At 49.1% G+C, this 27,699-nt stretch overlaps 9 protein-coding genes and 1 non-coding gene across 10 annotated transcripts; 7 read left to right on the top strand and 3 right to left on the bottom strand.

Annotated features, from left to right (window-relative positions):
- Positions 1-1,978: 1,978 nt before the first annotated feature.
- On the bottom strand, positions 1,979-5,171 carry METBIDRAFT_31652 (m-AAA protease subunit). The gene has a single exon (XM_018855890.1). The coding sequence runs from the start codon at positions 5,094-5,096 to the stop codon at positions 2,223-2,225; it is 2,874 nt and encodes a 957-aa protein (XP_018711538.1). The 5' UTR covers positions 5,097-5,171; the 3' UTR covers positions 1,979-2,222.
- A 3,434-nt stretch (positions 5,172-8,605) lies between these two features.
- METBIDRAFT_78122 (esterase/lipase family protein) lies at positions 8,606-10,549 on the top strand (the record flags this gene model as incomplete). The annotated part of the gene is made up of 2 exons (XM_018858825.1): positions 8,606-8,707; positions 8,744-10,549. The coding sequence occupies 2 exons, from the start codon at positions 8,606-8,608 to the stop codon at positions 10,547-10,549; spliced, it is 1,908 nt and encodes a 635-aa protein (XP_018711537.1).
- An 840-nt stretch (positions 10,550-11,389) lies between these two features.
- Positions 11,390-11,890, bottom strand: METBIDRAFT_42357 (uncharacterized protein; the record flags this gene model as incomplete). The annotated part of the gene is made up of 1 exon (XM_018857534.1): positions 11,390-11,890. The coding sequence occupies one exon, from the start codon at positions 11,888-11,890 to the stop codon at positions 11,390-11,392; it is 501 nt and encodes a 166-aa protein (XP_018711536.1).
- A 194-nt stretch (positions 11,891-12,084) lies between these two features.
- METBIDRAFT_42443 (DNA-directed RNA polymerase I subunit) lies at positions 12,085-13,326 on the top strand (the record flags this gene model as incomplete). Its single annotated transcript, XM_018857544.1, has 1 exon — positions 12,085-13,326. One exon carries the CDS (start codon positions 12,085-12,087, stop codon positions 13,324-13,326), a length of 1,242 nt encoding a protein of 413 aa, XP_018711535.1.
- Positions 13,327-14,691: 1,365 nt separating this feature from the next.
- On the top strand, positions 14,692-14,765 carry METBIDRAFT_t153. Its single transcript has one exon. It is a non-coding gene; the product is annotated as a tRNA-Asn (tRNA).
- Positions 14,766-15,084: 319 nt separating this feature from the next.
- On the top strand, positions 15,085-15,855 carry METBIDRAFT_78120 (uncharacterized protein; the record flags this gene model as incomplete). Its single annotated transcript, XM_018858824.1, has 1 exon — positions 15,085-15,855. One exon carries the CDS (start codon positions 15,085-15,087, stop codon positions 15,853-15,855), a length of 771 nt encoding a protein of 256 aa, XP_018711534.1.
- A 1,784-nt stretch (positions 15,856-17,639) lies between these two features.
- Positions 17,640-18,149, top strand: METBIDRAFT_40762 (copper transporter family protein; the record flags this gene model as incomplete). Its single annotated transcript, XM_018857310.1, has 1 exon — positions 17,640-18,149. One exon carries the CDS (start codon positions 17,640-17,642, stop codon positions 18,147-18,149), a length of 510 nt encoding a protein of 169 aa, XP_018711533.1.
- Positions 18,150-20,247: 2,098 nt separating this feature from the next.
- Positions 20,248-21,699, top strand: COQ6 (putative N,N-dimethylaniline monooxygenase; the record flags this gene model as incomplete). Its single annotated transcript, XM_018857450.1, has 1 exon — positions 20,248-21,699. The coding sequence occupies one exon, from the start codon at positions 20,248-20,250 to the stop codon at positions 21,697-21,699; it is 1,452 nt and encodes a 483-aa protein (XP_018711532.1).
- Positions 21,700-22,099: 400 nt separating this feature from the next.
- METBIDRAFT_78118 (triglyceride lipase) lies at positions 22,100-23,182 on the top strand (the record flags this gene model as incomplete). Its single annotated transcript, XM_018858823.1, has 2 exons — positions 22,100-22,117; positions 22,229-23,182. 2 exons carry the CDS (start codon positions 22,100-22,102, stop codon positions 23,180-23,182), a joined length of 972 nt encoding a protein of 323 aa, XP_018711531.1.
- Positions 23,183-23,898: 716 nt separating this feature from the next.
- On the bottom strand, positions 23,899-26,118 carry METBIDRAFT_171326 (uncharacterized protein). The gene has a single exon (XM_018854695.1). It carries the CDS (start codon positions 25,773-25,775, stop codon positions 24,318-24,320), a length of 1,458 nt encoding a protein of 485 aa, XP_018711530.1. The 5' UTR covers positions 25,776-26,118; the 3' UTR covers positions 23,899-24,317.
- Between the last annotated feature and the right edge of the window lie 1,581 nt (positions 26,119-27,699).

The raw sequence follows: 27,699 nt of genomic DNA, 5'->3' as shown, positions 1-27,699 counted from the left end.
ACGTATTTTAGGAGTACTTTAAACATCAATTGTAGTGGTACGTGTTTATGATCGGGCGTTTATTTGAAAGAAGCACTACTATATTGTCTACCATTTTGGATAGCCACAAAGACGAAACCCTAGTGATTTTGAGCCCGTTCGGAGTGCACTTATTCAATCCTCTACTAAGCATTGTACAGGAAGGCCAAGATATTCAGATGGACAATATACAATTCTCTTCATTCCTGGTTGTCTCAAACCTTGTTTGTGTATTTGGTGATGTCAAAGCTTTGATACTTGGATTAATTTGGGCGCAATATTCCATTTGTAAAGTTGTTATATACTGACTGTAAAGCACTGTACTGTACTGTTCTGTTCTGTGGTGTATCATGTTGTTTTGCATTAAATTGTATCACATTATATTATACCACATTCTGTTATATCATATTGGAATATAATATACATCAAGATAATGCTAGCATGCTTAAAACATACGGACCGCTCTTGATCGAGCCTTGGCCTAAAGCGTACAGCTACAAGCTGGCAGTGCAGTCAATCTTGTGCCCTTTTAATCCTGATCCCAGCATTGCTATGAATTCTTTTGAAAGTCTCACCTACGTGTCGGCCTGCCGGGCTTCACTTAGCGCTGTGAGGCTTTTCTGTTTTGCTTGCGTAATACGTCTCTCTCACCATCATTTGCTGTAGTAGCCTTGCTCCATGGCCTGTAAAAGCCTTTTGTTTCCTTCATATGCGCGTGATTTTCAATAAGCGTGATTTTCAATAAGCGTGATTTTCAATAAGCGTGATTTTCAATAAGCGTGGTTTTCAATAAGCGTGGTTTTCAATAAGCGTGGTTTTCAATAAGCGTGGTTTTCCAAGAAGCGTAATTTTGTTTTCTATATGAGCGTGGCTCTGTTTATACGGGCGTGGGTCATTTCTAATAAGCGTGGTTCTGTTTATATGAACATGGTTTTTTTCTAAAAGCGTGGTTCTTTTTATATGGGCGTGGTTCTTCCCCTTATTAACATGCCATTTCGTGTTTTAATGCATATCAACTGCTCCAGAAAGTTCATAAAAAACTTTCCTCTATTAAATGTGGCTTTTCCATCACTTCAAGTAAGACCAGATGAACAGTTTATATTATCAGGAAATCATACTGTATAGCTAACTATACCAGTAAATTAGGCAAACCGACGTTACACCATTTTCATATTACCAGGCCTTTATCGAATTATATGCAGCAATTCAAAACTAAAAATCCCTTACAATTCTTTTTAGATTAAATCTTAAGCCGGAGAGGGCTATCATATACGCGAAACTTCCCCGGGAGAGCTACACGGCGACTTTTATATTTTTTCCATCAATTTTATTTACATAATTTTCACACCTTAAGATATCCTGACAAAGTGACTAATAGATATGAAAAAATCAGACCCGGACAGATTATTATAATCTATGGCTGCTGGATCTATTACACATTCTCCAAGGCGGGAATTCAGATCCGTAAATTTGGAGAACTATACAATTGTTTACCGTTTAGTTTTACTACGGGCATATTAAATCAACACTCAAATGTATCATGAGGCATTATTAATTCATCAAGGTTAATAAATATAAAAAATAATCAACTCACAACTCATGATAGTCGGGAATTCATGATTTTGAGTATTTTATAATAAGGGTATTCACGAAATGAAAGTATACAAAAACCTATACAAGCGTGGATCTCTTCTACATGACACGCTTCCATTAGATCATGGTACTCTTTTCTATGACAGGTTCCATATGGCATGTGTAAGCGTGGCACTTTTCCACATCAGCACAGCCCACGAGCATCGCTATGACCCCCTGGCCTCGGCTTCATTTGTTTTCACCGCTTAAACACTTGTTGTATCCTCCTCTTTTCAGTGAATCTTCGGTGCCCTACAGTCCGTCAATATCCAATATTACTAAATCAATAAGAATAGCTACTCATTCTAAGTATAGTAGCTGTTATATCAAAACTAATTGTCATAATAATTATACGGTAAATCTGGGCATTTCCCGTTGCTACTGGGTGGTTTTCGCTGGCCCAAAGCCGTCCCGTGTCCCTTTACCCTTGCTCATGCCTCTTGTGGTTGTGCCTTAAACACCTAAAAGGCCGAGGGTCGACAACCCCACCCCAATCCTGCAATCTCTACATCCATTCCTCTTGATTTGCTTGGTCATTAATCTTGGGTCTATGTACACGGTTGTCGGCTTGGCTACTCGCTCTGCTCCTTCTTGTCCTCGACAACATCCTCATTCTTGAAGGCGTCCTTGCCGTCGAGGTACTTGTCAAACGCATCGTTGGTTTCGGGGAATGGTCTCTTTCCCAACAAGCGAATCATGTCCTCGCGCGTGATAAACTCCTTCTTCAACAATTCCTGCGCAACGAGTTCCACCGCGTCGGACTTCTCGGTCAACAAGGCCTTGCACTTGTCGCGGCAGTCAGTCACAATTCTCTTGACCTCCTCATCAATGACGTTGTTGGTCTCGTCACTGAACGGCTTGGTCAACGAGTCTTGGCCCTGGGTGTCTGCGTAATTGACCATGCCCACTTTCGGCGACATGCCGAACCTCATCACCATGGACTGGGCAATGTTGGTGACCTTCTTGAAGTCGTCGTATGCACCACTGGTCACGGACGAGAAGTTGATCTCCTCCGACACTCTCCCGCCCAAAGTCATGATCATGCGGTCGTAGAGTTGGGCGGCGCTCATGAGGTACTGGTCAGGAGGCAAGTACTGAGCATAGCCCAAGGCGCCTTGGCCACGTGGAATGATCGATACCTTGAGCAACGGGTGTGCATGTCTCAAGAACCAGCCACACACGGCGTGGCCTGCTTCGTGGTAGGCAACAATCTTCTTTTCCTCGGGAGAAAGCAACTTGGACTTCTTCTCGATACCACCAATCACCCTCTCGATAGCCAACTCAAAGTGCCTCAAAGAAACCGACTTGGCGTTGAATCGCGCGGCAATGAGTGCTGCCTCGTTACAGACGTTTGCAATGTCCGCGCCGGAAAAGCCGGGCGTCAACGCGGCCAAGCGGCCCGACAAGTCTTTGTCGATCGAGTCAATCAACTTGATTTTCTTCAAGTGCACGTCGAATATCTCCTTTCTTCCTTGCAACTCGGGGTTGTCGATGGAAATGTGCCGGTCGAATCTTCCAGGCCTCATCAAGGCCTTGTCCAAAATGTCCGCTCTGTTGGTACCAGCCAAGACCACCACGTGGTCCGACGTGTCAAACCCGTCCATCTCCACCAACAACTGGTTCAACGTCGTTTCACGCTCGTCATTGGCGCCGCTGGCATTGCCCTTGGATCTTTGTTTTCCAATGGCATCGATCTCGTCCACGAAAACAATCAGCGGTGCGTTCTCACGTGCCGTCTTGAAAAGATCACGCACACGCGAGGCACCCACTCCCACAAACATTTCAACAAACTCAGAGCCAGACACGGAGTAGAAGGGCACCCCTGCCTCGCCGGCAGTGGCCTTTGCGATGAGCGTTTTACCCGTGCCCGGGGGACCAGACAAGATGGCTCCTCTAGGAATCTTGGCACCGAGCTTCTCGTATTTGCCAGGGTTCTGCAAGAACTTGACAAACTCCATGACTTCGTCCTTGGCCTCGTTCATGCCGGCAACGTCCTTGAACTTGACCTTAATGTCCTTTTCCTGGTTGAACTTTTTGGCGGTGGATTTGCCGAATCCGAGCGGGCCGCCCATGCCGCCCATACCTGCCTTTTTGGTCATGTAGTAGATGGCGCCGAGGAACAAGAGCGTCGGAATGAAGTTGACCAATACCTTGGCGGTGCTTCCCTCAGACACGTATACGACAGGCAACCTCAATTCGTCGGGGAACTTGTACTCGTCTTGCACGGCCCGCAAGTTGCGCTCGAAGGACTCCACGTTTCCGATGGTGAAGTAGAATTCTCTGGCATTAGCGTGGGCGGAGCGGCCCATGTCGTTCAACTCAAGAATGGCAGTCTTGTTGTTGACCACGCGGATTTTCTTCACGAGATTCTTGCGCAAGAAGTCTGCGGTGAACTCCTGGAACGTGATTTGGTTTTTATTCTCCTGGTTGCTCCACACCATGAAGAGCAAAAGACCACCCACCGCGCCCATCACGAATAGGCGCGCTTGTTGGCCGGTGAACTCTATGTCAAAAAACTTGACGTTGTCGTCTTTCTTTGGCGATTGCTTTTTGGCCCTGGAAGAACGGGGCTTCTCGGAGGGTTCGGACTTCTCGGAGGGTTCGGACTTCTCGGAGGGTTCGGACTTCTCGGAGCTTTGGGCGTTCTTAGTGGTTCCAGAGTTGTCTGAGATCTGTTCCGCGGTTTCGGACTTCCCCGAGACTTCCGGTTTTTTGGACTGTTCAGACTTCTCGAGTATTTCTGGTTCTTCCTTCGCTGCCAAGATCGCCGAGGACGGGTCGGTTGGGTTTACCTTGACTTGACTTTCATATTCCAAGTTTTCCATTGCATGCAAAGTCTTCTTCCATAAATGCACCACCTCATAGCCGTACTTCTCCACGCACATTTCGTAGTTATCATCCCCGAATGCTGCATCGAAGATTTCACGCATGCCATGCTCTGTGAACTTGAACTCCAATGCAGACGTATTTGATTTTGCAATGTTGAAGCAGAGAGCGAAAAAGTGTTCCACCTGCTCGCCTGTGATGGGCTCCAAGTCGGGAAACTGGCGGGCAAAATCTGCTGCCACGGTTTCCTGTAGACTTTCTTCGAAAACACGGCTTTTGCAATACTTGTCGTACTCGGCCAAAAAGCGGTCTTGCAAGAAAGTAAAGGTTTTGTTGTATTGCCGAGCTCCCTCCAAAGTGGGACCGTTTTTTGTGATCATATAGGGATCTCCATGAACGTCAATAATAAGCTGCCCACGCGTCCTCAAAGCGACTATCTCTCCGAATTTCTTCTTCTTCTCGATTTCATCGGCGTTGAGTGGCGGCTGAGCTTTAAGAAGAATTCTCGACGTATGAAACAGTCTTGCTGGAAGAATAGGGCGCAGGTGGAAAGCCACGGGTCGGGCATATGCCAACCGCCGGGCTGCCACACGAAACTTCAAGATTCTCGCCGTACGCATGCCTTATGTAAAAAAAACTCCTCGTTGTGTGTTGATTTTTTTGGGGGTGGTTGAATCCGTGACAGAGAGAGGAAGTGGCGAACCTTTAGATTTCGGTCGAGGTGCACCAGACAGGAAAATGCCGAAGCAGTGCGCAAGTTGCGGGCCCTGGGCTAATATATGAGAGGGCCATTTTCACAGTTGGTTCGAATCAACTAAAGGATAAGCTAGGAGAATATGAATCGGCAGAGACGTGTACTTTTGGTGGAAAAAGATTTTCTTCATAGGGCCTGAATAGTTCACCCTGTGAAGTTAAAGAAGTTTTGGGACTTTCTGGGGCTGAATGTTTGAAAGCGCTCTCTTCGCATGATCATCAATGTCAATTTTTGTGTTCAACCAAATAAATTGGGCAATAAAGAAAACGACTGCAATGAGACACAGGCGTCCAAGAAAAGAAGCGTTTGCTAACCGGCCACAGTGATGTTTTACAGGTTATCCAACAGTGTGCTGTATATCGTGCCCTTGTTGAAGAATAGAAGTATGTGTGCTTCGCACAACCGAAAACATCTCCGGATGGGAAAAAGGCTAGTGTATGCCTCTGATTTCTGGGAGAAACTTCAATGGAAGCAATGGAAGGGCAATCTTCGCTTGTTATCTCGCCAAAGCTAGAAACTCCCTCGGAGAATTATTATTGAATATCTTGCAAAAAGATTGCAGCACCACAATTTCGCATATGGTCTCCCACTACACTACTCAGTGTGGCCCTATGCAGCTTAACTAACGTTGATCGGACGGGAAACAGTGCTTCCTGCATGGTATGGCCGCAACCGAATTATTGCTTTGAAGGTAATTCAAATTATTAACAGCAAGTTGTTTTTTGTAAATTCAAGAAATTGAAGACCTTATTCTTGACATCATTTGTTAACCTTGATTCCCCAAATTCAAGAGAATGAGACGCTGCCGACTGTTATGGAAGGAATTCAAGGAAGGAGTCCGCTACAATCATCTGAGTTGAAGAGACTACTACAGGAGACCTATCCTAGGAGTCGATGACGTAATATCCAATACGTAAACAGACACGGGCCATTAGAGGAGGACCGTCCAGGCTGTGACTAACGGAAGGGGACGGGCTGAGCTGAGACACTTGGTACGTAGCTGGGAGCTGTTCAAAGGCTTTATATATATATTATTTATATAGTTTGCCCCTTTAATCAGATGAATCTACCAAAAAAAAAGAACAAAACAAACAAGAATGATTGGTGCATGAGATCTCACCGCCATCCATCTATTCAATCACGGCTCCTATTTTCTCTTTCATGATGATGAGTTTGGGGAGTCACGATTCGGAAAGTATTTGAAATAGTGCTATAGCGATCAGAAGTGAACCCACCGGTGAGTGTGAGATTGGGTATTTCTGGTAAAGAAAAATCGGCTTTCAAGCTCCAATGCACTTAAAAGAAACGCTGGATTCTTTATATACATCCTTGACGATTTATGGAACCTTCATTGGTCTATTTAAGTCGTTCGCAGGGTTTATTTGCCTAGGGGAAAAGATAAATGAACGTCTTGTCGCCTTGTCAAATGAACTATGGTTAGGAAAACATATCCTACAGGACGATGTAATTTAGTTAATTCATTCAAGCGGTTGACATCGATTATGGATAAAGGTCTATTTACATATCTTTTGCGGGGGATTTCGTGAGCTAGTGCTCGTGCCTCCTCACCTGAGCCAATACTGCAATCTATTATAGTTTGTTCTTCATATTTTGTCGTTAATGGTGAGCTTTCCTCCAGTGACACCCTGTTATATGATGTCTCTTTGAAAGAAAAAAATTGCATTCTTTGCAGCTCTAGCAAAAGAAATAGAAATGACTAGGAAAGATATTTGTTTTATTATGCGGTTTTGCTTTGGAGATGGTTATGAATCTTCACGTTGTCCCACATAGGTTCGCGGTGTGTTCATCCTACTCTCAAGACCGAGATAGAGGATTGTTAATATTTTAAAGATTTGAGTGGCCGATTTCTGCAAACTAGGTCACTTTTCCAAGCAATTAGGGAGATCATAGCATGCAAGCCAAAAAACACCTGTGTGTATTTTTATACGAGTCCCACTGATGTACTAAAATCTGTCTGTGTGATGATTATGAGCCGCGTGTGAACATCCTTACAAGAGGTAAATGAGTAAAGTGACTAGTGCAAACGAAAATAAAGCCCAACTCCCCAACATCCTATTCAGTGTAGAAAAATTCAGCATTGTTAGCGTCAAATTAAAAGTCTTCTTTTCGAAAAGAAAATAAGACACTGTCTTGTCAACAACATATCAGCATTGCTACCAATCTGACGTAAAGTTTGAATTCATTTCGCAACAGCTTTGGTAAAAACCTGAAACTTTTTGAAGGGCTTGTATTCAGATTACATGATAGCATCATTGGTCGGCAAGCTCTTGCGTGATAGTCATGTTTGAGTGAGCAAGACACTAAAGTACTCAGTATAGTGACCATCGAGACGAAAACTATAGATGTTTTTCACACAGAAGCTTCGTGCCGAATGATACTAAATCCCTCGTAGACTTTGAATGGCGTCACCAAATTTTTTCATTTGAAAACTGAGAAAAACTCTTGTGTACTTCATTATAGATTCTTAGTCTGGGGTGTGTAGTCTCGGAGTCTCAGACAATAGGTTGCGAAATTGTTGCATTTTGAACCTGCGCGTAGTATCTCACAAGGCTCATACCCAGCATTCCATGCGGTGCACTTCCGGTGCACTTCTTTCAACAGAATAGAGAAAGGGCTATACTTCTCAAGCATGGGTATGACCTGATGCAATTAGCTAGAATCAGATTTCACAGCCCGCAAGAATAGGAACAAATGTCGGGGAGTTTCCCCAGTTCTTGTATTTATATTTAATCGCAGAACCCCTGCAAAGCAAGAATATGCTTGCACCACCATGTCAGCTTGTGATATTTTGTACGTGCAGAACTCGAAACATTAGTCCAAGAAAGGAGCCAGGTTGCACTCCATGTCTTTTCAAAAATCATTGAAACCCCCGAGGACGTGTGCCCCAGAATAGTCACGTGCCCTGTCATGAATGATAGTCACAGGTAAATAGGCCCGGGCAGCAAACATGATGCATTTGGGTGACTTCTTCGTGTCTGAACTCTTCACATTACAATTTCGGCTCTCTGGCACTTTTTCGCTGTTGCTCCTCTTGATTTCCAGATCTCTCTGATGTACCGACCCTGCGCCTCAGCTCCGCACGTGACCTGCCAGCATCCTGCCAACACTGACTTCTGCACACACAAAAAGACATCCGGTGACAGGCACACGAACCCTGCGTCCTGCCACCAGACTGACCGGACTTTCAGCCCGCGCTCCCCGAGCTGTGCCAACCCACGGCCCGGACTCTAAACCCAGTGTCCTGCACACAGACGCACACAGCGTTCCGGGCCTTCCGCGCATCGGTCTAATATAGATCTTAAGTCTGGGGCTACCTGGAATGCCAATTCCACCACCAAGAAGTAGCGTATTTCGATGAGTAAAAGTCCCACGCCACCACCGGAGGTACTGCACAGGGAGCCCGGAGACAGTCCCCGGTGTGCTCCCGAGACCAGGCCTGCAGAAGATGACTTTGCCGTGCGTGAGCTCCATTATACGGACCTGGATCTCCAGGCATATTCTGGCGCCGCCAACAACGCCAACATTGAGCGGCACTATACCAAGGAGGACGCCGAGTCGCTCGTGGGTGGACAGGAGGTTTCTGTGGGCGATGGAACGACCGAAAACGGCCACTCCAGCGCGGCACACGGGCACGAGTTTTTTGGGCAGAAGGTGTTTCTGTTCTCGCTTCCTTTTGGCGGGCTCTCTTCGATTCGGCTGGGGCTCAAGTTGCCGTTTGTGCACAGAGACGAGGACCCCGAAATCGAGGATCTCCGGCTCCGCTTGGAACGGCAGCAATCGGTCACCACGGTGGACGAGGCCCGTTTTTTCTCGTCACAGAAGGGCACGGACGACGTGCGGTTCCGTGCAATGAAGCAGCTGATCAAAGAAAACATCTCGGACTTCTTGCCCGAGTTTATCGTCAAGAACAAAAAGCCCTACGAGGCAGTTTATAGCGAGATCTCGGGTCCCATCGTGGTGTTGGGCGGGTACCGGGGCCTGATTCTCCGCGAAACCGCCACGGGCAAGCGTGCGTGGGTGCCCTTAAAGGCAGGGCTCAACTTGCGCAAAATCAGGCTTCTTTTGGGCCCGCTGCCGGAGGACGAGTTGCGGGCTACCGACCTCATTTACCCGGACGGCATCTTGAAGAACATTGGGCCCTTCGACATCTGCAAGCGGTTCCTCAAAAAGCTCGACAACGGCAAGACGACCATCACGGAGTTTGGCTACGACTGGCGGCTCAGCCTCGACATCACCAGCCCGCAGTTGGTGGACTGTCTAGACAAAATTTACAAGGACACGGGCAGCAAGCCCATCGTCATTGCACATTCCATGGGCGGGCTTGTGGCACATGGCGCCATGCAGCAGCGGCCCGACTTGTTCCGCGGGCTTGTCTACGTGGGTGTTCCCAGCGAGTGCTTCAATATCTTGGGGCCCCTTCGGTACGGCGATCTGGTGATGTTCTCCGACCGCATCTTGACGTTCGAGACCAACTTCATGATGCGCTCGTCGTTTGCATTTCTTCCGATGTCGGGCCGCGTGTTTTCCAATGCGGACACGGGCGAGCTGTACGACTTGGACTACTTTGACCCGGAGACCTGGGTGGAGTACAACTTGAACCCGCTTGTTTCGTCTGCACGCAGGGCACACGAGCTGGGGACAAAGGAAGCCAGCCCGGGGCTCACGCTGATAGAAACCGTGGTGGCCGAACACCATCCGGTAGAGGAAATGCTGGCCCTGTCATCGCCCATCGGCTCCATCGGCTCTCGCATCAAGCAGATCCAAACGGGCATCAACCGTAAAGGCAAGATCACGTTGCTCACCAACCTGCAGATGCAGAAGCGGCACAAGACCGGGCGGCTCAATCCGGCTAGCCCGGTTGACGAGCTCATGGAGGACAAGTTCTCTTTCTCGTTCTCCGAGGCCTACAACTACTTGAGCGACACTTTGGCCCGCGCCAAGAAATTCCTCATGGGGCTCGAGTACGACGGCCGTTTGGCGCAGAAATACCCGCCGCTTGCGGTTGTGTATGGCGACAAGGTGCCGTCTGTCCGCGGCTCGTATGTGAAAAGCCGCCAGGACATCAAGGATGGAAACTACTATCATTTCTACTACGGGCACGGCGACGGCGTGGTGCACCAGAAGTGGTTGATGCCCGAAAACAAGGGCTTTGAAATGCACGACCCGGAGACGGGCAAGGGCCACATCGTGGGCAAGTTTTCTTCAAGTGCAGGCCACGTGAATTTGATGAGCGACTTCGAGGCCATGGCGGGTGCGCTTAGCGCCATCATGGTGGCTGAGAAGAACTGGCATAAGTAGAGCTGGATTCCTCTTGCTGACTGGCAGATTTGTATATAGGGCTGGCCAGGCAAGAGCGGGTGCATATTTATACATCGACATGGGCTATGCTGCTAGTAGAGAGTGAGGGACAGATCTGGGCATGAAACTCGAGCGAGCGTTTACTGGCTTCCTGTTCCAGATGCACTTGGTCCGAGACATGCTTGTGATTTCTGTATATCTATGGACGCCATTCTGAGAACACACACGCTCGGGGCCTGTCTTTTTGCGTGCCCTTCACCTTTCAGCTACTGTGTCCTGGATGGTTTGCCGCAAATGACCCTTGGTCTAATCCTCCCCGCTTACGGTTAGCGAGGGCCGATGGTGTACGTGGCACTGTTCAGGAAAATCACGAAATGCAAGCATTTTAATCTGAATGACCACGGGATCATAACCACTCGAACTCTGCGATTATCTTTCTCATCAAATCGCAATATCTTGCGTAGTACGTATCATCTTCTCCAAAGAACCATCAACTCCTTCCTTGAAGAATGACAGAGTGATAATAGATTGACCGTTTCATGCGGCCAAGATCAGGTCAGGCCCCTGGATCTTATTGGCGAGGTCAGACCAACACACATTGATCACCCCATGAGCAAATCGTTGTGCTCCCAAAACATGTGGTTTTCATCCGGGCCAATGCCTCTCTCTAATACTTGGCCGTTTTTAGTTCTGGCCATTGGGAAATCGAAGAAGAAAAAGAGCCGCAGCAAGAAAATCCACCCCATAACCTTCGATTGCTCGATCACTCGATGGCCCGATTCCTAGATTGCACTATTCCTGAATGACTATATTCCTCGATTCGTCTATTCCATAAGTGCCCTATTCTTCAGTTGCCTCTTCATACAGCACGGTGATCCACAAGCTGCAGGCCAGGCATGGCGCCACAATCTGGTAGCCGCCCGTGCCATCAGCAGTGCCTCGCTCCAAGTCGGATTCAGTAAGAAGAATGGAACCAAGAGACGTGCACCGTGGACAGTCTCTGGTCCACTGGTATTCGTCTGTATTGGGCACGTGTGTCTCGGTGAACTCGGCAAGCGTGTGGAAGTCCAAACCTGCACCCGTGATGTTAAAGCCTTGCTTCTTGAAAGCAGTCTTCAACTCATCGTCATAAGCGTGCCGTTGCAGGTCGTCTGCCAAAACCGCATATGCTGCCTGGAGCTCAGCGATAGTAGAGCCGGCATCTGCGGCGAGGAGCGGGGCCGGGATTCCCCGGGATTTGTCCGGGTGTGCCCGGAGCAAGAGCTGGTGGTAGGCGGTGCGGATGCACTTGGCTGATGCGTCCGAAGGCACGCCCAAAACCTCGTAGTGTGTTTTCTCCATGGGCCACAAGAGCATTGAGAACGATGCGCCGCTTCGGGTAAGAATGCCTCTGGCGCAGAGTGCTTGCGTGCATATACGCAGCGGCCGCTGCGTGCGCCTAAAGACGCTTTTTGGTGCGATGAGTAGGAAAAACTTGAGTGCTCGCTCAACAGAGTAGCTTCGACCCTGCACCGCTCGGAAACACACACAAAACCATGGGCAAGTCGCAGACTAAAACGTCGGAGTTGAAGGTCGCCGCGGCCAATGACACGCCCTCGTACGTGGTGGGCTCCTTCTTCAACGGAATGCAGATCCCGCAGGACTCGCTGTTCGAACTCTATCAGCACAAGCACGATAGCCATCGGTACGTCTTGCATGGCGAAAACTCGACTTTGGAGTACAACGGCGACTCGGGCGAGGCACGTGACAGCAACGACTACGTGGTGGCGCTCTACGACCCAAAAAGCAAGTCCGTGGAGCTTTTCAAGGCGCCCATGATCCAGTCGCACGTGACGTCTTTGGAGCACCGGGTGCACAAGGGCCCCCGGGTCAAGCTGCGTGGCCAGATGAACTACATACAGAGAAACGCGTTGGGCGAGGCGTTCGGTACCAAGAAGGCCAAGGCCGCGATCGTCAACTTGCAGAAAAACAAGATCGATGCCGACAAGTTGCAGGACGTTGAGATGGACATCATCGACAATGTCGCCGAGATCACGGCCATCATGCCCTCGCGCGAGCAGATGCTGCTGGAGGGGTCTGTGGACAGGCCTATCCCCCAAGCCAACGAAAACGCCACGGCCGTGGAGGACATTTTCCCGCTAGATGCGATAATACCGAAGGCGGAGAGAACGGCCATCCGTGTCAATGCGTTGATGGAGGAGGAGTCCGCGGACACGCGGCTCGAGCTCATGCCCTATGCGAAATCGGCGTTTGTGGCCAAGAACCTCGACAAGTTCGTCTCCTTGGGCAACACCAAGAGGCTCCAGATGTTGTACTACGCGTCCTTGTTGTTTGGCGTGTACAACAACCGCCGGGTCCGCGACAAAACCACGCTCATGGAGAAATTGGGCAACAAGCCCGCGGAGGTCTTGGTGGACGGCGTGTTGGAGCGCTTTGCCGTGGCCAAACGCACCTCGTCATCGTTTGCCAAGTCCAAGGATCGGTCGTTCGTCATCGATCCGTTCCACGAGGACAAGTTGCTTTGTCACCTCTTGGCACTTCTCTTCCACCTCAACGGCTTTCTCTTGGAGTTGCTTCCTTTGGCACACGAGTTGAACATGAAGCCCACACGGATCACAGGGTTGTTCCGTGCCATGGGAGCCACCATCAAGCCCGTGGGCGTGGGCTTGGCACTGGAGTTGGGGCTCTCCAAAAAGGACGCGGCCACCTACAAGGTTGCTGTGTTGAAGGTGCCGTTCAAGTTGCCAGAGATGTTAAGAAAGGGCGCCAGAAAGTAATTGCATATAGAGAAAATACACCGACGAGAAGACGGGCCGCGTGCTGCTTATTGTGCCGATAAAATAGGGCGTATCTGGGTAAGTGGAGCTCACAGACGGTCGGGTTTTTGGGGGCCGCTGTGTATGGGTCATTCGGATGTGCCTATCTTGCGGCACTGTCTATTCCTGGAGGCCCAGTCATAGAAATGGGCTAATTCTGGCATTTGACGTCTGTTTATCAGGAAGCCATTTTTAAAACGGAGCTATGCCTTTATGTTCGAGCGTACGATGTACTGTCGTGCTCAAAGACTCTTCCAACACCGGGAGCTGCTGCATGAAAACGTGAAATCAAAAGTACGATCAGTGGCTTATAGCCATGACAAAGAAGACATGCTAGTGACCTCCGTTTGTTTATTCTTAAATTGAATAGGTTGGATGGGTGGTCAAATACTCACCTTGAACGGGTTGCCCATACAATCTTGGAGAAAAAAGGATCGGATAAGATAGACGGAAACTGGCTCGCATGTCGGTAAAGGTGTTTCAAGAATGGAGACTGAAAAATCCATGAATATGTCTAAAGAGACTCTAACTTGTTTCAATCTTAGGAACACTTTGGCTTCTTTAATAATTGCTCGTTAATGTATTGGGGTCCGAGCATACCAAAACTCAGGAGCTCTGGGAAAGCTTGGATTTTTGAAGCTCTACAGATGTATGCTGAGTAGCTTGACATTTATGAAGCCTTATGGGTGCTTCTTTAGGACTACAATGATCATGTGGAAATCCAGCCGCTCTAGGAAACCACGAATTGGACAACGCACCCCATTACAACAATAGGAAGACAACAGAGTGTGTATTTCTTCAAAAGTAAAACAGCTTCACAAAGTCAAATTGACATTACTCGTGGTGTGAAAGGATGATCCAACATTGTTTTAATAATTCATCTGATTGAAAGAGCAAGTCTATACGAATAAAAACCTTCAAACAGCTCTCAGTTCCATATCAAGTGTCGAAACTCGGCCCGTCCCCTTCCGATATCACGGTCTGCCTCCTGGACCGTATCTGTTTACGTATTGGATATTTCGTCATCGCTTTCTTGGATAAGTCTCCTGTAGTAGTTGCTTCAACTCGAATGGTTGAAGCGGACTTAAGGATCCAACTTCCTGCGACTCGCCACGCCTTCGAGTGTATCAATTTAATTTTGTTAAGTTCTCCAAAGAGTTGTCGGTCAGGGCCCGAGCAACAAGTTAAGATTGCAATCTGAGCTCTGCAAATGCAAACGACGCAACAACTAAACGAAAAACTCCCTAGGCCAGACTTAAAAAACGAGCTATAGCCCAGAAAGAATCCTTTTTGACAAATTCACCCATGGACAGTCTCAGACATCGTGACTTCGTGGCCAAGTTGGCTAAGGCGTAAGACTGTTAATCTTAAGATCGTGAGTTCGACCCTCACCGAGGTCGTCTTTTTTATGCTGACTCACTTTTTATATGCTCGCGTCTTCCTGAGTAAATGTTGCAATCTATTATGGGTTTTGTGTTTGTGGTTTTTTGGTAATGTTAGGATCTTACACCCAATTAGTCACAGACTCTAATACGATGTTTTTTTCAGAACAAAAAACCCCAGTTGATTAGCATCGTTCTATAATCGGGGTCTGCCCGTGCGCGTTGCATGCAGACAGCTAGTGCTAATATAAAACATCCATCGCCATGGACTCACATCGGGGTAGCATTCTCTGACGAAACATAAAAACAACTAGTTTCCTTTCTTTTACCACGAAAAATGTCACCCTCAGCAACAGAGCTCAGTGAGCATCTCGAGAAATTGAGCAACTGTGAAGTCCAGATGGCCGAGGCCGAAAAACAATGTGAGATTTTCCACGCCAAAACAACACAGGGTATTTTCAGCAAGAGAAGGGCCATCACGCAGAACATCCCGCAGTTCTGGTATATTGTGCTAGCCCAGTGTGATGATTTCGCCGAGTACGTGCGGCCCGAGGACTTGAAGTACATGGAGCTGATCTCCGATATCTATGTACATCGAGATGTAGTGGACTCTGACGACGTAGATAACTATAGAGATTTTTCAATCACTTTCCAGTTTTCCGGCAGCGAGGGAGATGCACTGGTGCCACAGCAGACGGTGACCAAGAAGTTCACATTTTCCAAGAAGGATGGCCAGGAACTCATGGTTTCTCAGCCAGTGACAGTGGAATGGCCCCAGGAGCTCCAGGATATTAGCCCAGCCAAGATCCGCAGTGAGAAGCTGGGCGAGTACACCCCAGAACAACGCAAAAAGTACCGCCAAGGCATGCGGTCGTTTTTTGCGTGGTTCGAATGGACGGGCAAAAAACCAGGCAAGGAATTCCGGGGTGGCGAGGATTTGGCACAGCTCATCACGGACGAGATTTTCCCAGGCGCGGTCAACTTGTACGTGGAGGCCATGAACTCCGAGCAAGACAGCGATGTAGATTCTTCGGAGGGCGAGGAGTTAGATGTGAGTGATGATGACGATGACGATGACGAGCCTGAGCAGAAGAAACAAAAAGTATGAGTGGGGGAGAATCTGGTCTGCTTTCCATGCAGATACTCTCGTCGGAAGAAACGAAGACCTGACTCTCTATGTAAGGGAGTCGCTGTGAAAAGTTAGAATAGTTTTGTCGATCGATGAGATGAAATGTGGAGGCTTTGGGCAACCATACGCGTTCACTCAGGGTTTTTTGATTTGCTCAGTTGGCGGCTGTTTTGCTTGTTGATATTAGTATTGGGCCTTTGCATATAGACGTGATATGCGACGAAAGACGACGGCCCGGTGGTCTTTATTTTACAGATCTAATGAACCAACAAAAACATTGAGTCACATATTTTTATGTTTACAGTCCACGGTGCCAGAGATACAAGATTGGGAGCATTGCAATGTTTCGAAGCATTATCGGAAGGAGTAAAAGGCGATTGGATTGGGTCCGCATCGTTGGGAGCTCTCGATACGTTGCTTATGAACAGCAGTGTAGTTTTAGTAGTGTGAAAGTATGATTCGCGTGACCATTAAAACCAAAAAAGGTGGCCGATGTCAGTTTCTTTTTACTGCCATTTATGAGACTTATAAATTAAACTGTTGTTTCTATTCAGCAATTATTTTTCAGAAACTTTATCACTATGACGATTATTGCTTTCTTGTTTGCTCGTTTGCATACTGGGAAACGGTGGGGAAATGGATAAACATGATCGGATATAATTTAGTGACTCACCAAGTATATAGGACGCAGAACATCCCTTGATAGTTCGTAGATTCCATTCAAATCGTACAGCCTGCTCTGTCAGAAGAATGTTAGTCTAGCCGTTAATCTATGAGCATTGAATCAGCTTCTCCTGTTTCAGATTCATCTCGAAAAGATGTACAGAAAATATTCCAATCCGTCTTCCGATTTTTGTTCTGAACCCATTCGTATATTCAGGGAAATGAGTCTTTTACTGAGGCGTGTGTATTGTTTAACTCCTTAAAGAAGGCTTATAAATACTCAAGGGCGGCATAAGCTGTCTATTCTCATGTACTGCCCTGGTTTTATGGCCAAAACTCGATGTCACAACTTCAAACAAAGACAGCATAAATTCATTCAGTATTAGCATGGAACATTGAGAGACGAGCTAGCTTGAGTTTAATCGTGGCTCTAAGAAGTTAGGCAAATTTCCTTGCCCGGATATATTTTCTGTTTGGGGAGATTACATGCATGAGGCGAGCAAATAAGGGCCAATAGAATCTTGGAGATATGAATCTAATTGGAACCAGCACCCTGAGCTATCCATCGCGTTGGAAACGATTGTTTTCCGTAAGAATTTTTTTTTCTGGAATCCTCTACAATAGTCCCTAGTATTGAATTATCAAAGACACGATATGATCTTATTTGAAGTACTCACACCTTAAACATGGCGCTCAAGCCTCGCGAACTACAGCATATACCAAGAATTCCATAAACTTGTTATGGGTTGATAAGTTATGATAAAAGATAATATTCTGTAACCTCTTAAAATTGAGCAGCAAAACAAGAAGCCAGCCCGGGTTCGTATGCTTGTAATCTTGTATTTTTCTTTCACTTAGAATCACTTTTCCCCGGAAGCAACACGGCTTTATACAGCGACAGGTAAATTAAGCGCTTGTACTTTACTCACTATCATACACACGAGCCAAGACTTTAGTACTTCGGGAAATTATAACTGCTCGTATCAGAATACACCTGTACTGTTGGTTTTGGGGTTGAGGTATAAAAGCCATATCGTTTTGACACGATGACTTTGAAGACCACAAGGATTGCAGCGATAAATAATTAACTCAAAATGAAGATGAACATGTGGTTGACCACGTCCTATGAGGACTACCCTGTCTTGTTTAAGAACTTAACAGCCTCAAATGGAGGACAGGCGTTTGGAATATTTTTGTTGTGCTTTGTTGCATCATTTGTCACGAAGGGATTTGATTTCGTCAGGAACTACCTTGAGGCCAAGGTTTGGAAAAACCCCAACTACCAATATCCTCAGCTGGTGAAAATTATTGAACAATGCGAATGTGATGAGAATGAGAAGACATCTGATGCAGAAGAGGGTCACACTTCAGCTGGTATACAAAAGGTGTCTTTTCTTACTTCTCTGGTTAAAGACTTCATCAGGCTTTTACTTGCATTTTTGGCCGAAATGTTTGCATATGCCATGATGTTGGTGGCAATGACTTTCAGCGTGGTGTACTTTTTTGCCATCGTGCTTGGAATGGCGTTTGGTCGCATCTTTTTTGAGAAATTGAGCGAGCGGATGAATATCACGGGGTCCAGCAGTTTGAAGAGCCACTGTTCTCCATAAGGTGCTAGAAATCCGGAGTATGAAGCATACTCGTTCGTAATGGATGGTTATCTTAGTCGGAGGAGCGTAAAGTTTTCTTTGGTTCGATGAATGTTGGCGATTCACTGTCTCCTATTATTCTGTGTATTTAGTTTGCAAGTCGTAATAAATTGACACGTATGGCTTTACTTTGTGAGTGAATCACCTATTTAGCTTGCCGGATGTAGCGAATTTGAGAAGACACTAGTGATGCTCTTTCACTATTACGAAGGGGTGTGTTGAGTGTCTATTTCTGATTATATTTATCAAACCCTTCCGGGATGCCTATTTAGATTTGATGGCGAAGCAGAAGAGCTGCTATATACCACTACCTCATCACCTAACAGAAATAGAGTAAAACGCTTACGCGCCTATTATTCTTTTCCTTGGATATCTTTAAAAGACTTCCTTTTTTGTTTTGTTTGTGTAAACAGACAACATTCACAATTTGTTGCAACAGAATAACACAGGTATAGGCCAGAAAAGACGTGTATTTGTTACCCAGATATCGAAAGACTTTCTTGAATATCTAGCGTCCGTCAGTTGGGTAAATAATGATTTACTAAATCTTTTCTATAATCTTTATATCAGGCTCTGGGTGTCGAAAATCAAGAGGGGCCCGGACTCTCGCATACTATGCGAGGTGGATGAATGCCAAAAAATAAGAGTATTTGTCTGTGAAGGCTGAAAGTAACACTAGGTGGTTTCAACAATTGATGGGCAACGAAGTAATCTGACCTCATGTAAATCCAAAATTGGGCCATTTCTACGGAATCTAGAGACCCGCGTTAGGGCCATGACATGTTAGTTCATTCCATGGGGCTAATAGTTCAAAGTCTCAAGCGATTTTATTAATAATTATTTCACAATGTTGAGGATTAAATGGGACTATCATTCAAAAATTGACCTCCTTTGGACTGCCACGCTAAGGTTTTCGTTGCAATCCAAGATGGCGCAAACGGGCATAGATGCTGTGTAATCAAGCAGTTAGGAATTTCTTAAAGGCTCCAGCTCATCAATCTATCGCAGCAAACACACGATCGTTCAACGCAGCTTGTATCCAGCCAACACGTCCCCTGTTGAAGTCTACCCTGCATTGAAACAATAGGCCTATCCAGAGCCTTGGTCAAGTTGGAGACAGTCCTAGTATGCGTATACCGGGCATATCTTGGTATATCATCAAAAGGTGGTGGAAACACGTGAACGGACAGTACTATGGAAAGGACCGCGTCGGTGGGGCTTAGCTTATGGGGACGTAAGAATATATTAAGATGTAGATCTATGAAAAGGACTTTTCCTCAAAGAAGGAAGAAAAGATAATTGGGTCATCTATCTCAACATCCCCAATTGGAGTCAATATGCAGCCAAACCCCATATAGCCCAAACAGATTCAGCCCATTGCTTTTCTTGCTCGGTGTTTCTGAAATTTTGGAGACAAATTTTGGGACTGAACTCAAAACTTGAGTGCCAGCCAAAGGCTTTCCACAATAAAACACCGGATGTTGTATTAGCAAACGCGCAACACCCGCTCTTATCTGGAAAGAGTAAGCGAGGCTAATTTTCTTCAAGGCATATTGTACTTAAAAGTGCAAACATCGCTCGTGCCATTCCCTTGGAATTCAATGAAGCACAACAACTTATTACTAGCAATAAGCATAGGCCAAAGATTACAACGGCCGAAATCTTAGCACCTGGACATATAAAGGTACGTCAAGAGGGGCCATGGACTGGATGGGATCTTCCCCCGCTCTTGGCTCCGAGCCGAGTGACATCCATATTTATGCTTCCATATATAATATTTTGTATAGTCTTCCATATATAGTGTTTTGTATAGTCTTCCATATATAATATTTTGTATATTCTTCCATCTATGTAATATACATAGTTCCATGTGTACTTTGCACAGATAATATACCTGATGTAGTACCATCTCGCCACCGCGACATCAAGCCGCGCATAGAATGGTGTGATCGCGAATCTCACATTCGCCATTAGGCCTTCCTTTGACCCCGCCAAACACGCCCTTTCTCGCCGTTTCTCGGCCTTTTTTCTCGCAGATCAAACAGAAACACACCCGGAAATGCGCTCCTTTCTGCGGTTGCTCTCAGCTGCGGCCAGGCCCGTGCTCCAGGACGTGGTCATCGTAGGCGGCGGCCCGGCAGGCCTTTCTCTCATGGCGGCATTGAAAAACAGCCCCAAAACACAGCACCTTCTGTGCACGTTGGTGGAGGGCCTGGACTTGCTGGCGGCACGTGACTTCGTGGCGCTGCCGCCCGAGGCCTTCAGCAACCGGATCGTGTCGCTCACGCCCAAATCCGTCCAGTTCATGAAGGAAAAGTCCGGCAGCTGGCCCTTTTTGCAGGAGGCCCGCGTGCAGTTTTACGACAACATGATCGCGTACGACTCGCAGGACGCGGCCGCCCGGATCCACTTTGATTCCAGCACGTTGCGCGGCGCCGGAGACGCGGACGGCGGCGATTTGGACATGTCCTCGGCAATCGCCGCCATGTGCGAGGTGGTGCACATCCAGGGCTCGCTCCTCGGCAAGCTTGACGAGCTCAAGGAGGAGTTTGGCGACGAGGACGACGGCTTGCGCATAGTGGACCGGGCCAAGGTCGTGGACATCACGCAGAGCGCCGAAAACGCCGGCTTGGACTGGCCCGTCGTCACGCTCGACTCGGGCGAGCAGCTCCAGGCCCGGCTCCTTGTCGGCGCCGACGGGCAGAACTCGCCCGTGCGCAAGTACGCGGACATCGCGTCGCGTGGCTGGAGCTACGAGCGCTTCGGCGTGGTGGGCACCGTGAAGCTCCAGTTCGAAGACTACCGCGCGGTGGCCTGGCAGCGGTTCTTGACCACGGGCCCGTTGGCCATCTTGCCCTTGCCCGGGGACAACGCCACGTTCGTGTGGTCGACCACCCCGGAGCTCGCCGCCATCTTGCAGCAGACGGACCCGGAGATCTTCCCCCACTTGCTCAACGCGGCCATGACCTTGGACGAGGTCGACTTGAACTACCTCTACGGCGTGTTAAAGGCGGACCCGGCCGACACGCGCGTCATCCAGGACATTGCGTGGCGCACCCTGAAGATGCTGGAGGCAGACTTGGACGAGAACTTCCCGGTGCCCATCCGTGCGCTTGTGCCGGGCAGCAGGGCCAGGTTCCCGTTGAAAATGCTCCAGGCAGACGCGTACATGGCGCCGCGCGTGGCCTTGGTGGGCGACGCCGCACACACCGTGCACCCGTTGGCCGGCCAGGGCCTCAACATGGGCCAGCTGGACGTGGCGGCGCTTGTGCAGGCGTTGGAGACGGGCGTCGACCGCGGGCTTGACATCGGGTCCACGCTCGTGCTCGAGAAGTACAATGCGGACGCGTGGCCCGCCAACCACATGCTCATGGGCGTGTGCGACAAGTTGCACAAGGTGTTCTCCACGGACTTCGGGCCCTTGGTGTTTTTGCGTGGCACGGGCTTGAAGACGCTCAATGCGTTTGACTCCGTCAAGCAGTTGATGATCAAGAGTATCAGCGGACGCTGATTGTACATAGAAGAAGCGCCGGGCCGGGCCGAGGGGACAAATGCTTCGTCCGCGGCTGCAGCAACCTCAAGCAATGCAAAGAAGGGCATGTGCACGAGTAGATGTCCGAGTATCCAAAACCCTGTAGCCAGTGGCGTGGAGACAGCCCATGCTTCCTATGCCAGGGCATTACCCCGGATTTCGCACACGGCAGGTTTCTGCGAGCAACAGAAAGCCAACCGCGCCACGCGCGTCCGCCCGCATCGGCACGCTTCGGCACGTCACCTGACGACTTTGCTGAGAAGCTTTTCAAAGACAGCAATCCGCCAAAACGCCGCAGATCCGCCAAAACACCGCAGATCCGCCAAAACACCGCAGATCCGCCAAAACACCGCAGATCCGTCATCCTCGGCCCACCAAAATGCCCCTGCCACTGCACGTGCGGGTGCTCGCGTCGTTCCTGGCGCTATATCTATGGGACTTCAAGTTCCGCAGCCCCAGCAGCTCGTGCAATCGTGCGCTCGAACAGAAACATTCGCTGCATGATGAGACGGTTCTCATCACCGACAAATTCCGCAGCTTGCGCGACGACTACAGGCCGCCAAAATACCCCATTGTCTTGTGCCACGGGCTCTCGGGCTTCGACACAATGACGCTCCTCCAGTTCCCGGAAATACGGGCGTTCCCGGGCAGCAAAAAACCCGAGCACGACTTGGAGAAAGTCGCGGAGGAAGTCAACCCCAGCTCGTCCATCATGGTCAACTATTGGCACGGGATCGAGGACGCGTTGACGAAGGCGGGTGCCAAAGTGATCACGGCGAAGGTGCCCCCTTTCGGCACCATAGCCGACCGTGCTGCGCTGTTGGACGCGCTTCTCCGGGAGAAGCTCAGGGACCTCCCCACCGACTCTGCCGACGGCCGCGTCAAGGTCAACATGGTGGGCCACTCCATGGGAGGGCTTGATTCGCGGTACTTGATATCGAAACTCCAGGGCCCCGAGTCGCCGTATCGCGTGGTCAGCCTCACCACGATCAGCACGCCGCACCGGGGGTCGGAGGTAGCGGACTTCGTGATGAGCTACGTGGAAAAAGACCAGATTCTCCAGGCAATGTGCCCGAAGGCCATTCCGCAGTTGACCACGTCGTTCATGGCGGGTTTCAATGAGACCGTGCGCGACGACCCCAGCGTGGCGTATTTCTCGTACGGGGCCCAGATGCGTCCGGACGGGCTCCGCTTGTTCCGGGCCACGTACGAGATCTTGAAGTGGGAAATCACCCGCAAGGGCGGCCTGCGTGTAGACAACGACGGCATGGTCAGCGTGGCGCTGGCGAAGTGGGGGAAGTATGTGGGCACTTTGGACGACGTGGACCACTTGGACTTGATCAACTGGACCAACCGCATGAAGGCCACTGTGGACCAGGCGATGTTCCAGCAGCCGCCGGCTTTCAACCCGATCGCATTGTACTTGGACATTGCCGATATGCTCAGCCGCCATGGGTTCTGAGGGGCTTTCATTAGACCGGACAGTGGCAGATCCAGCGGGGGGTCGGCGGCATGGCCTGACGCGCTTGGCTGCGCGAACCGCTGTTTGAATACTATGCATGTTTTGCACTTTGCATGTTTTTGCACTTTGATGTTTTTGCACTTTGCGTGTTTTGGCACTTTGGATGTTTTGGCACTTGGCGTGTTCTTCCACTTTGAATGTTTTGGCCCTTTGGGTGTTTGGTACTATGCATGTTTTGGCACTTTGGATGTTTTGGCACTTGGCGTGTTCTTCCACTTTGAATGTTTTGGACTTCGGATGTTTGGTACTTTGCATGTTTTGCACTTTGCATGTTTTGCACTTTGCATGTTTTGGCACTTTGGATGTTTTGGCACTTTGCATCTTTTGCACTTTGCATGTTTTGTCACTTTGCATGTTTTGCACTTTGCATGTTTTGCACTTTGCATGTTTTGGCACTTTGGATGTTTCGCACTTTGCATGTTTTGTCACTGGGATATTTAAGCACTTGGCATGTTCCTTGGAGGCGGTGTGGTTTGCAGAAACGAGTCTTTGGACATATGTCCTGACCTGTGCCGCTCGGGACTTCTCGTTTTGGCAGGTACATGTCGCCGGGCAGAGTGGTGAAATGTGGTATTCTCATGGGCCCGGGTCGAAATTCACCCTTTTGAGGCCGTTTCCAAGAGCGTATGGGCTGGGTGCTCAGCGCAGTGTATTTGGTCCTGTTCGGAATTGCATTCGGTACGGCCCTCTTCAAGGTACAACGCGTATGGACTGTTTCAGAGACACACTATATACGGCCCTGTCCCAAGATAGCCTTTAGCTCTGTACCATGGCGCAGCCTATTTGGACCTGATTATAGGTCATCGTTTGCAATGAGCCTCCGGTCACAGAGCAGTGCCGTCGGTTTTCTGGAAGCACTCACGGGTGACGCAGACCTAAGGCCTCTCCTGGAAAAGAAAAGACCATGGCTCGTGCCGCAGTCGGGCTTGGCAACAAGCAGACCCCGCCGCAGACAGAACGCCGCCGCAAGCAGAAACGTACCCAAAAAGGGCCCGCCGCAAGCAGAAACGTACCCAAAAAGGGCCCGTCTTAAGCAGAAACATACCCGAAACAAGACCCCGCCTTGAGCAGAAACCTACCCGGCCACGGTGATGGCCTTGGTATAGCGGAACTCCTCGATCCCCCACACACTGTTGAAGCGGCCGCTGCCGCTTTCCTTGACGGCGCCGTGGGGAACCGTCGGCTCGTCGTGGACCGTGGACCCGTTGATGTGCACGCCGCCAAAGTCCAACTGGCTGGCCACAGCCACCGCGGCCATCACGTCCGAGCTCCACACCGACGCCTTGAGCCCGTGCGGCTGGTCGTTGATGTGCTCCACCACGGCCGGCACGGAGGCGAACTTCTCCACCGAGAGCACGGGCCCGAAACTCTCCTCGGCCGCCAAGCGCATGTCGCCGGCCACGCCCGTGAGAATGACGGGCGAGCAGTTGGAGGGGCCGTGCCCAGGCAGCCCCCCATGCAAGACCCGGGCACCTTTGGCCACGGCGTCCGCCACCAACGCATGGACGCCACGTGCGGCCCCGGCGTCCCGCTGGTTCAAGCGGAGGTCCGTGTTCTCGGCGCAGAGCCTCGCGGCCTCGGCCTGCAAAACACGCACGAACTCGTCGCACACGTGCTCGTCCACATACACGGTGTCCAAGCACATGCACACCTGGCCCTTGTGAAGCCAGGCACTGGAAAGCGCGTCCGCCGCCGCTTTCGGCAAGTCCGCGTCGCGGCAGACCACCGACACGTTCTTGCCGCCGAGCTCCAAGAGCGCCGGCTTGAGATTGTGCGCGGCCACCGCCGCCACTTGTCTCCCCACGGCCGTGGACCCGGTGAAGTTGACCTTCTTGATGCGGCGGTTTTGGAGGAGGCTCTCCACCACCGCCGCGTTGTCCTGGGCACGCACCTGCACTAGCTGCAAGGCCTGGGCATCCACGCCGGCCTGCAACAAATGCTGCACCAATAGATAGGGCGGAAGCGGGGCTTTTTCCAGGGACTTGAGCACCACCGAGCAGCCCGCGGCCAACGGCGCCAAGACCGCACGTGCCCAAAGAATGGCGGGCGCATTCCACGCAGCCACCGCCAAAACGGGTCCCATGGGTGTCTGGCGCGTGTAGGCCAATTGTGCCGCCGCCAGCTGCAACACCACGCCGTCCGGATTGGTGATCTGCAGCGCATACTCCCTGCAGCCGGCCACGGCGCCGGCCACCCCCAAACGGGCAAACCCCGCCGGCCCGCCGATCTCGCGGTGTGCCTCCACGTACAAATCCGCGTGTTTCTCGATGATGGCGGCGGCGGCAAATAGAATCTGCCTGCGCTCGTCGGCAGGGCGGGCGGCCCACTTCAAGAACCCGACTTGTGCCTCCTCGCAGATGCGGGAAACATGGCCCGGCGCGTTCTCAAGTGCCGAGTAGTGGTGCACGATTTCGCCGGTATGAGAAAAGACGGGAATCGATAGGCCGGTCCGGACCGGCTTGCCACTGAGAACACACGGTACGCACGACACGTGCCGCTTGGAGATTCTGCCGAAGCGCGGGGCAGAAGACATGGGCCTGGACTACGTTGCTATGTACCTATGGACTACGGTGACCGCTGGCGCAGCGGCTGATGGAGATCACAAGTAGAGTGGGTCACGTGACGGCCGTGTGCCGGATGTGCGTCGTTATCGGGCCGTCGTGCGTTCGCGCTCGTGCTCCGCGAGAGACGTGCGGCGAGCTTGGTGTTGTATGCAGTCTAACGACTAGAACCCGCAGCTGCGGCATGAGGACTTCCAGCCTGACATCCACCCTGTGCTGCCTTCCGCAGAGAGTTCTTTTGGGCCGATTGGCTGAATCATGCGGTGAAGACTTCTGCGCTGCCGGGATTAGAATTGCCTACTATTCTCCAGACGTTGAAATCTTAAGCTTCGACGGGGAGGCTCCTATTAGTTGATGTGTAAGTATTGAGTTGCTCCCGACGTCGGTTGATCTCCATAATGATGTTGGTAATCAATTTTCAAAGCAAGAAGATTTCATACATCAACCAGCCTGCGGTAAGAAACAGTGCTGGGCGTTTTACTGCAGCGTCACATAGAGAACAACCCTTCTGATTATAAAGCTCTGATTAAAGATAATATGAGTTGACATTCTTGCTTTTTTCCATTTCTTGTAAAAGCCTTGGACGCGCTCTGCTACACTATGGTCTGGAATACTTACCTTGAAGCTGTTTTGAGTGAGCTCACAGACATTCAAGTCTGATGGTTTCGTGGCATGGCAGCTATCGCTGGCCCTGTAGTTCTGTTGCCAGTGAAAACCGGAACTTCCATCATTATGGCATTCGAGAGATGGTAGAAACATGGAAGAAAAACCTACGGGCTATGCTGGTCTGCTCTCTGTCGTGGGAACTCGACAGGAAAACGCAAGTACTTTACCGAAGCTTCCACGTTCATTAGCTCGAAATATATATACATTCACCTAAGTTTTGAAGAAAGCTTTGCCAAAGATGGGTCAAGTATTTCTGGGCTGTTGAAGCGAAGCCAAAAATACACTCTCACCTTTTTTAGTAGATTAGCCTGCGATATTTGCGTCAAAAATCATGCTCAATGCCAATCATGACAGCTAGCGCCTATGAAATGACGGTTATAGATACCTAGGCTTAGTAACCCTCCAGTTCACATCGGCATTTCTTGTTACTTGCGTGTTTTACTTGGACAATATTACAAGCGGCAATATTGAAGTTATTAAATTACATTTATGAACCTCTTTTCCTTGATGTAAGTCATGGATTTAGACCTAAGACATCTGAAAAATCAGCATTAGGTACATTGAATAGATGTGGTGGACCTTATGCTTGAGCTATACAGGGAGATATTTATAAATTCTTTAATAACATACCTCATCAATTAATCCCAAGTTTATTAAGGAGAATAATTGATGATGTTCATTTTATAAAGTTAATAGAAAGACTACTAAAAGCTGGTTATATAGATCCTATAAGTGGTAGAATAGTTAAAACGGACATAGGAACACCTCAAGGTGGTAAGATTTAATGGTCATTTTCCTCCATTATCTATTTCAATGCGTTTGGCTGGTGTAAAATTGATCTTAATTCTTCAATAAAATTATCTAATACTTCATGTGATATACCATATAACGTAGTCGTATTAATACCTGGTGTCATCATATCTGGTTTACTACTTCTTAACTTATCATAAGCGATTAAACATATCTCTTTATTTAACATAAAATTGTTATATACCATCCTATCTATAATCCTTTCTGGATTGGATGTACTAAATTCATATAAATCATTAAGCCTTTCAAGTACCTTTAGATTCTTTCCTCTAATGCTAATACGCTTTTCTGTATACTTCTATTAGATGTATTTCATGATGACAATATCAAAATAATACCGATCAAGGTTAGGAAAGCGTTCTCATGCGTGTTGATTTAAGCAGATTTAATGCAATTAACGGGTTCACTATTTTCAGGATC

The sequence above is a fragment of the Metschnikowia bicuspidata genome (assembly GCF_001664035.1).
Source record: "Metschnikowia bicuspidata var. bicuspidata NRRL YB-4993 chromosome Unknown METBIscaffold_3, whole genome shotgun sequence".
Lineage (NCBI taxonomy): Eukaryota > Fungi > Ascomycota > Pichiomycetes > Serinales > Metschnikowiaceae > Metschnikowia > Metschnikowia bicuspidata.
The sequence above is the reverse complement of the archived record's forward strand: the minus strand, read 5'-3'. Positions and strand labels throughout refer to the sequence as shown.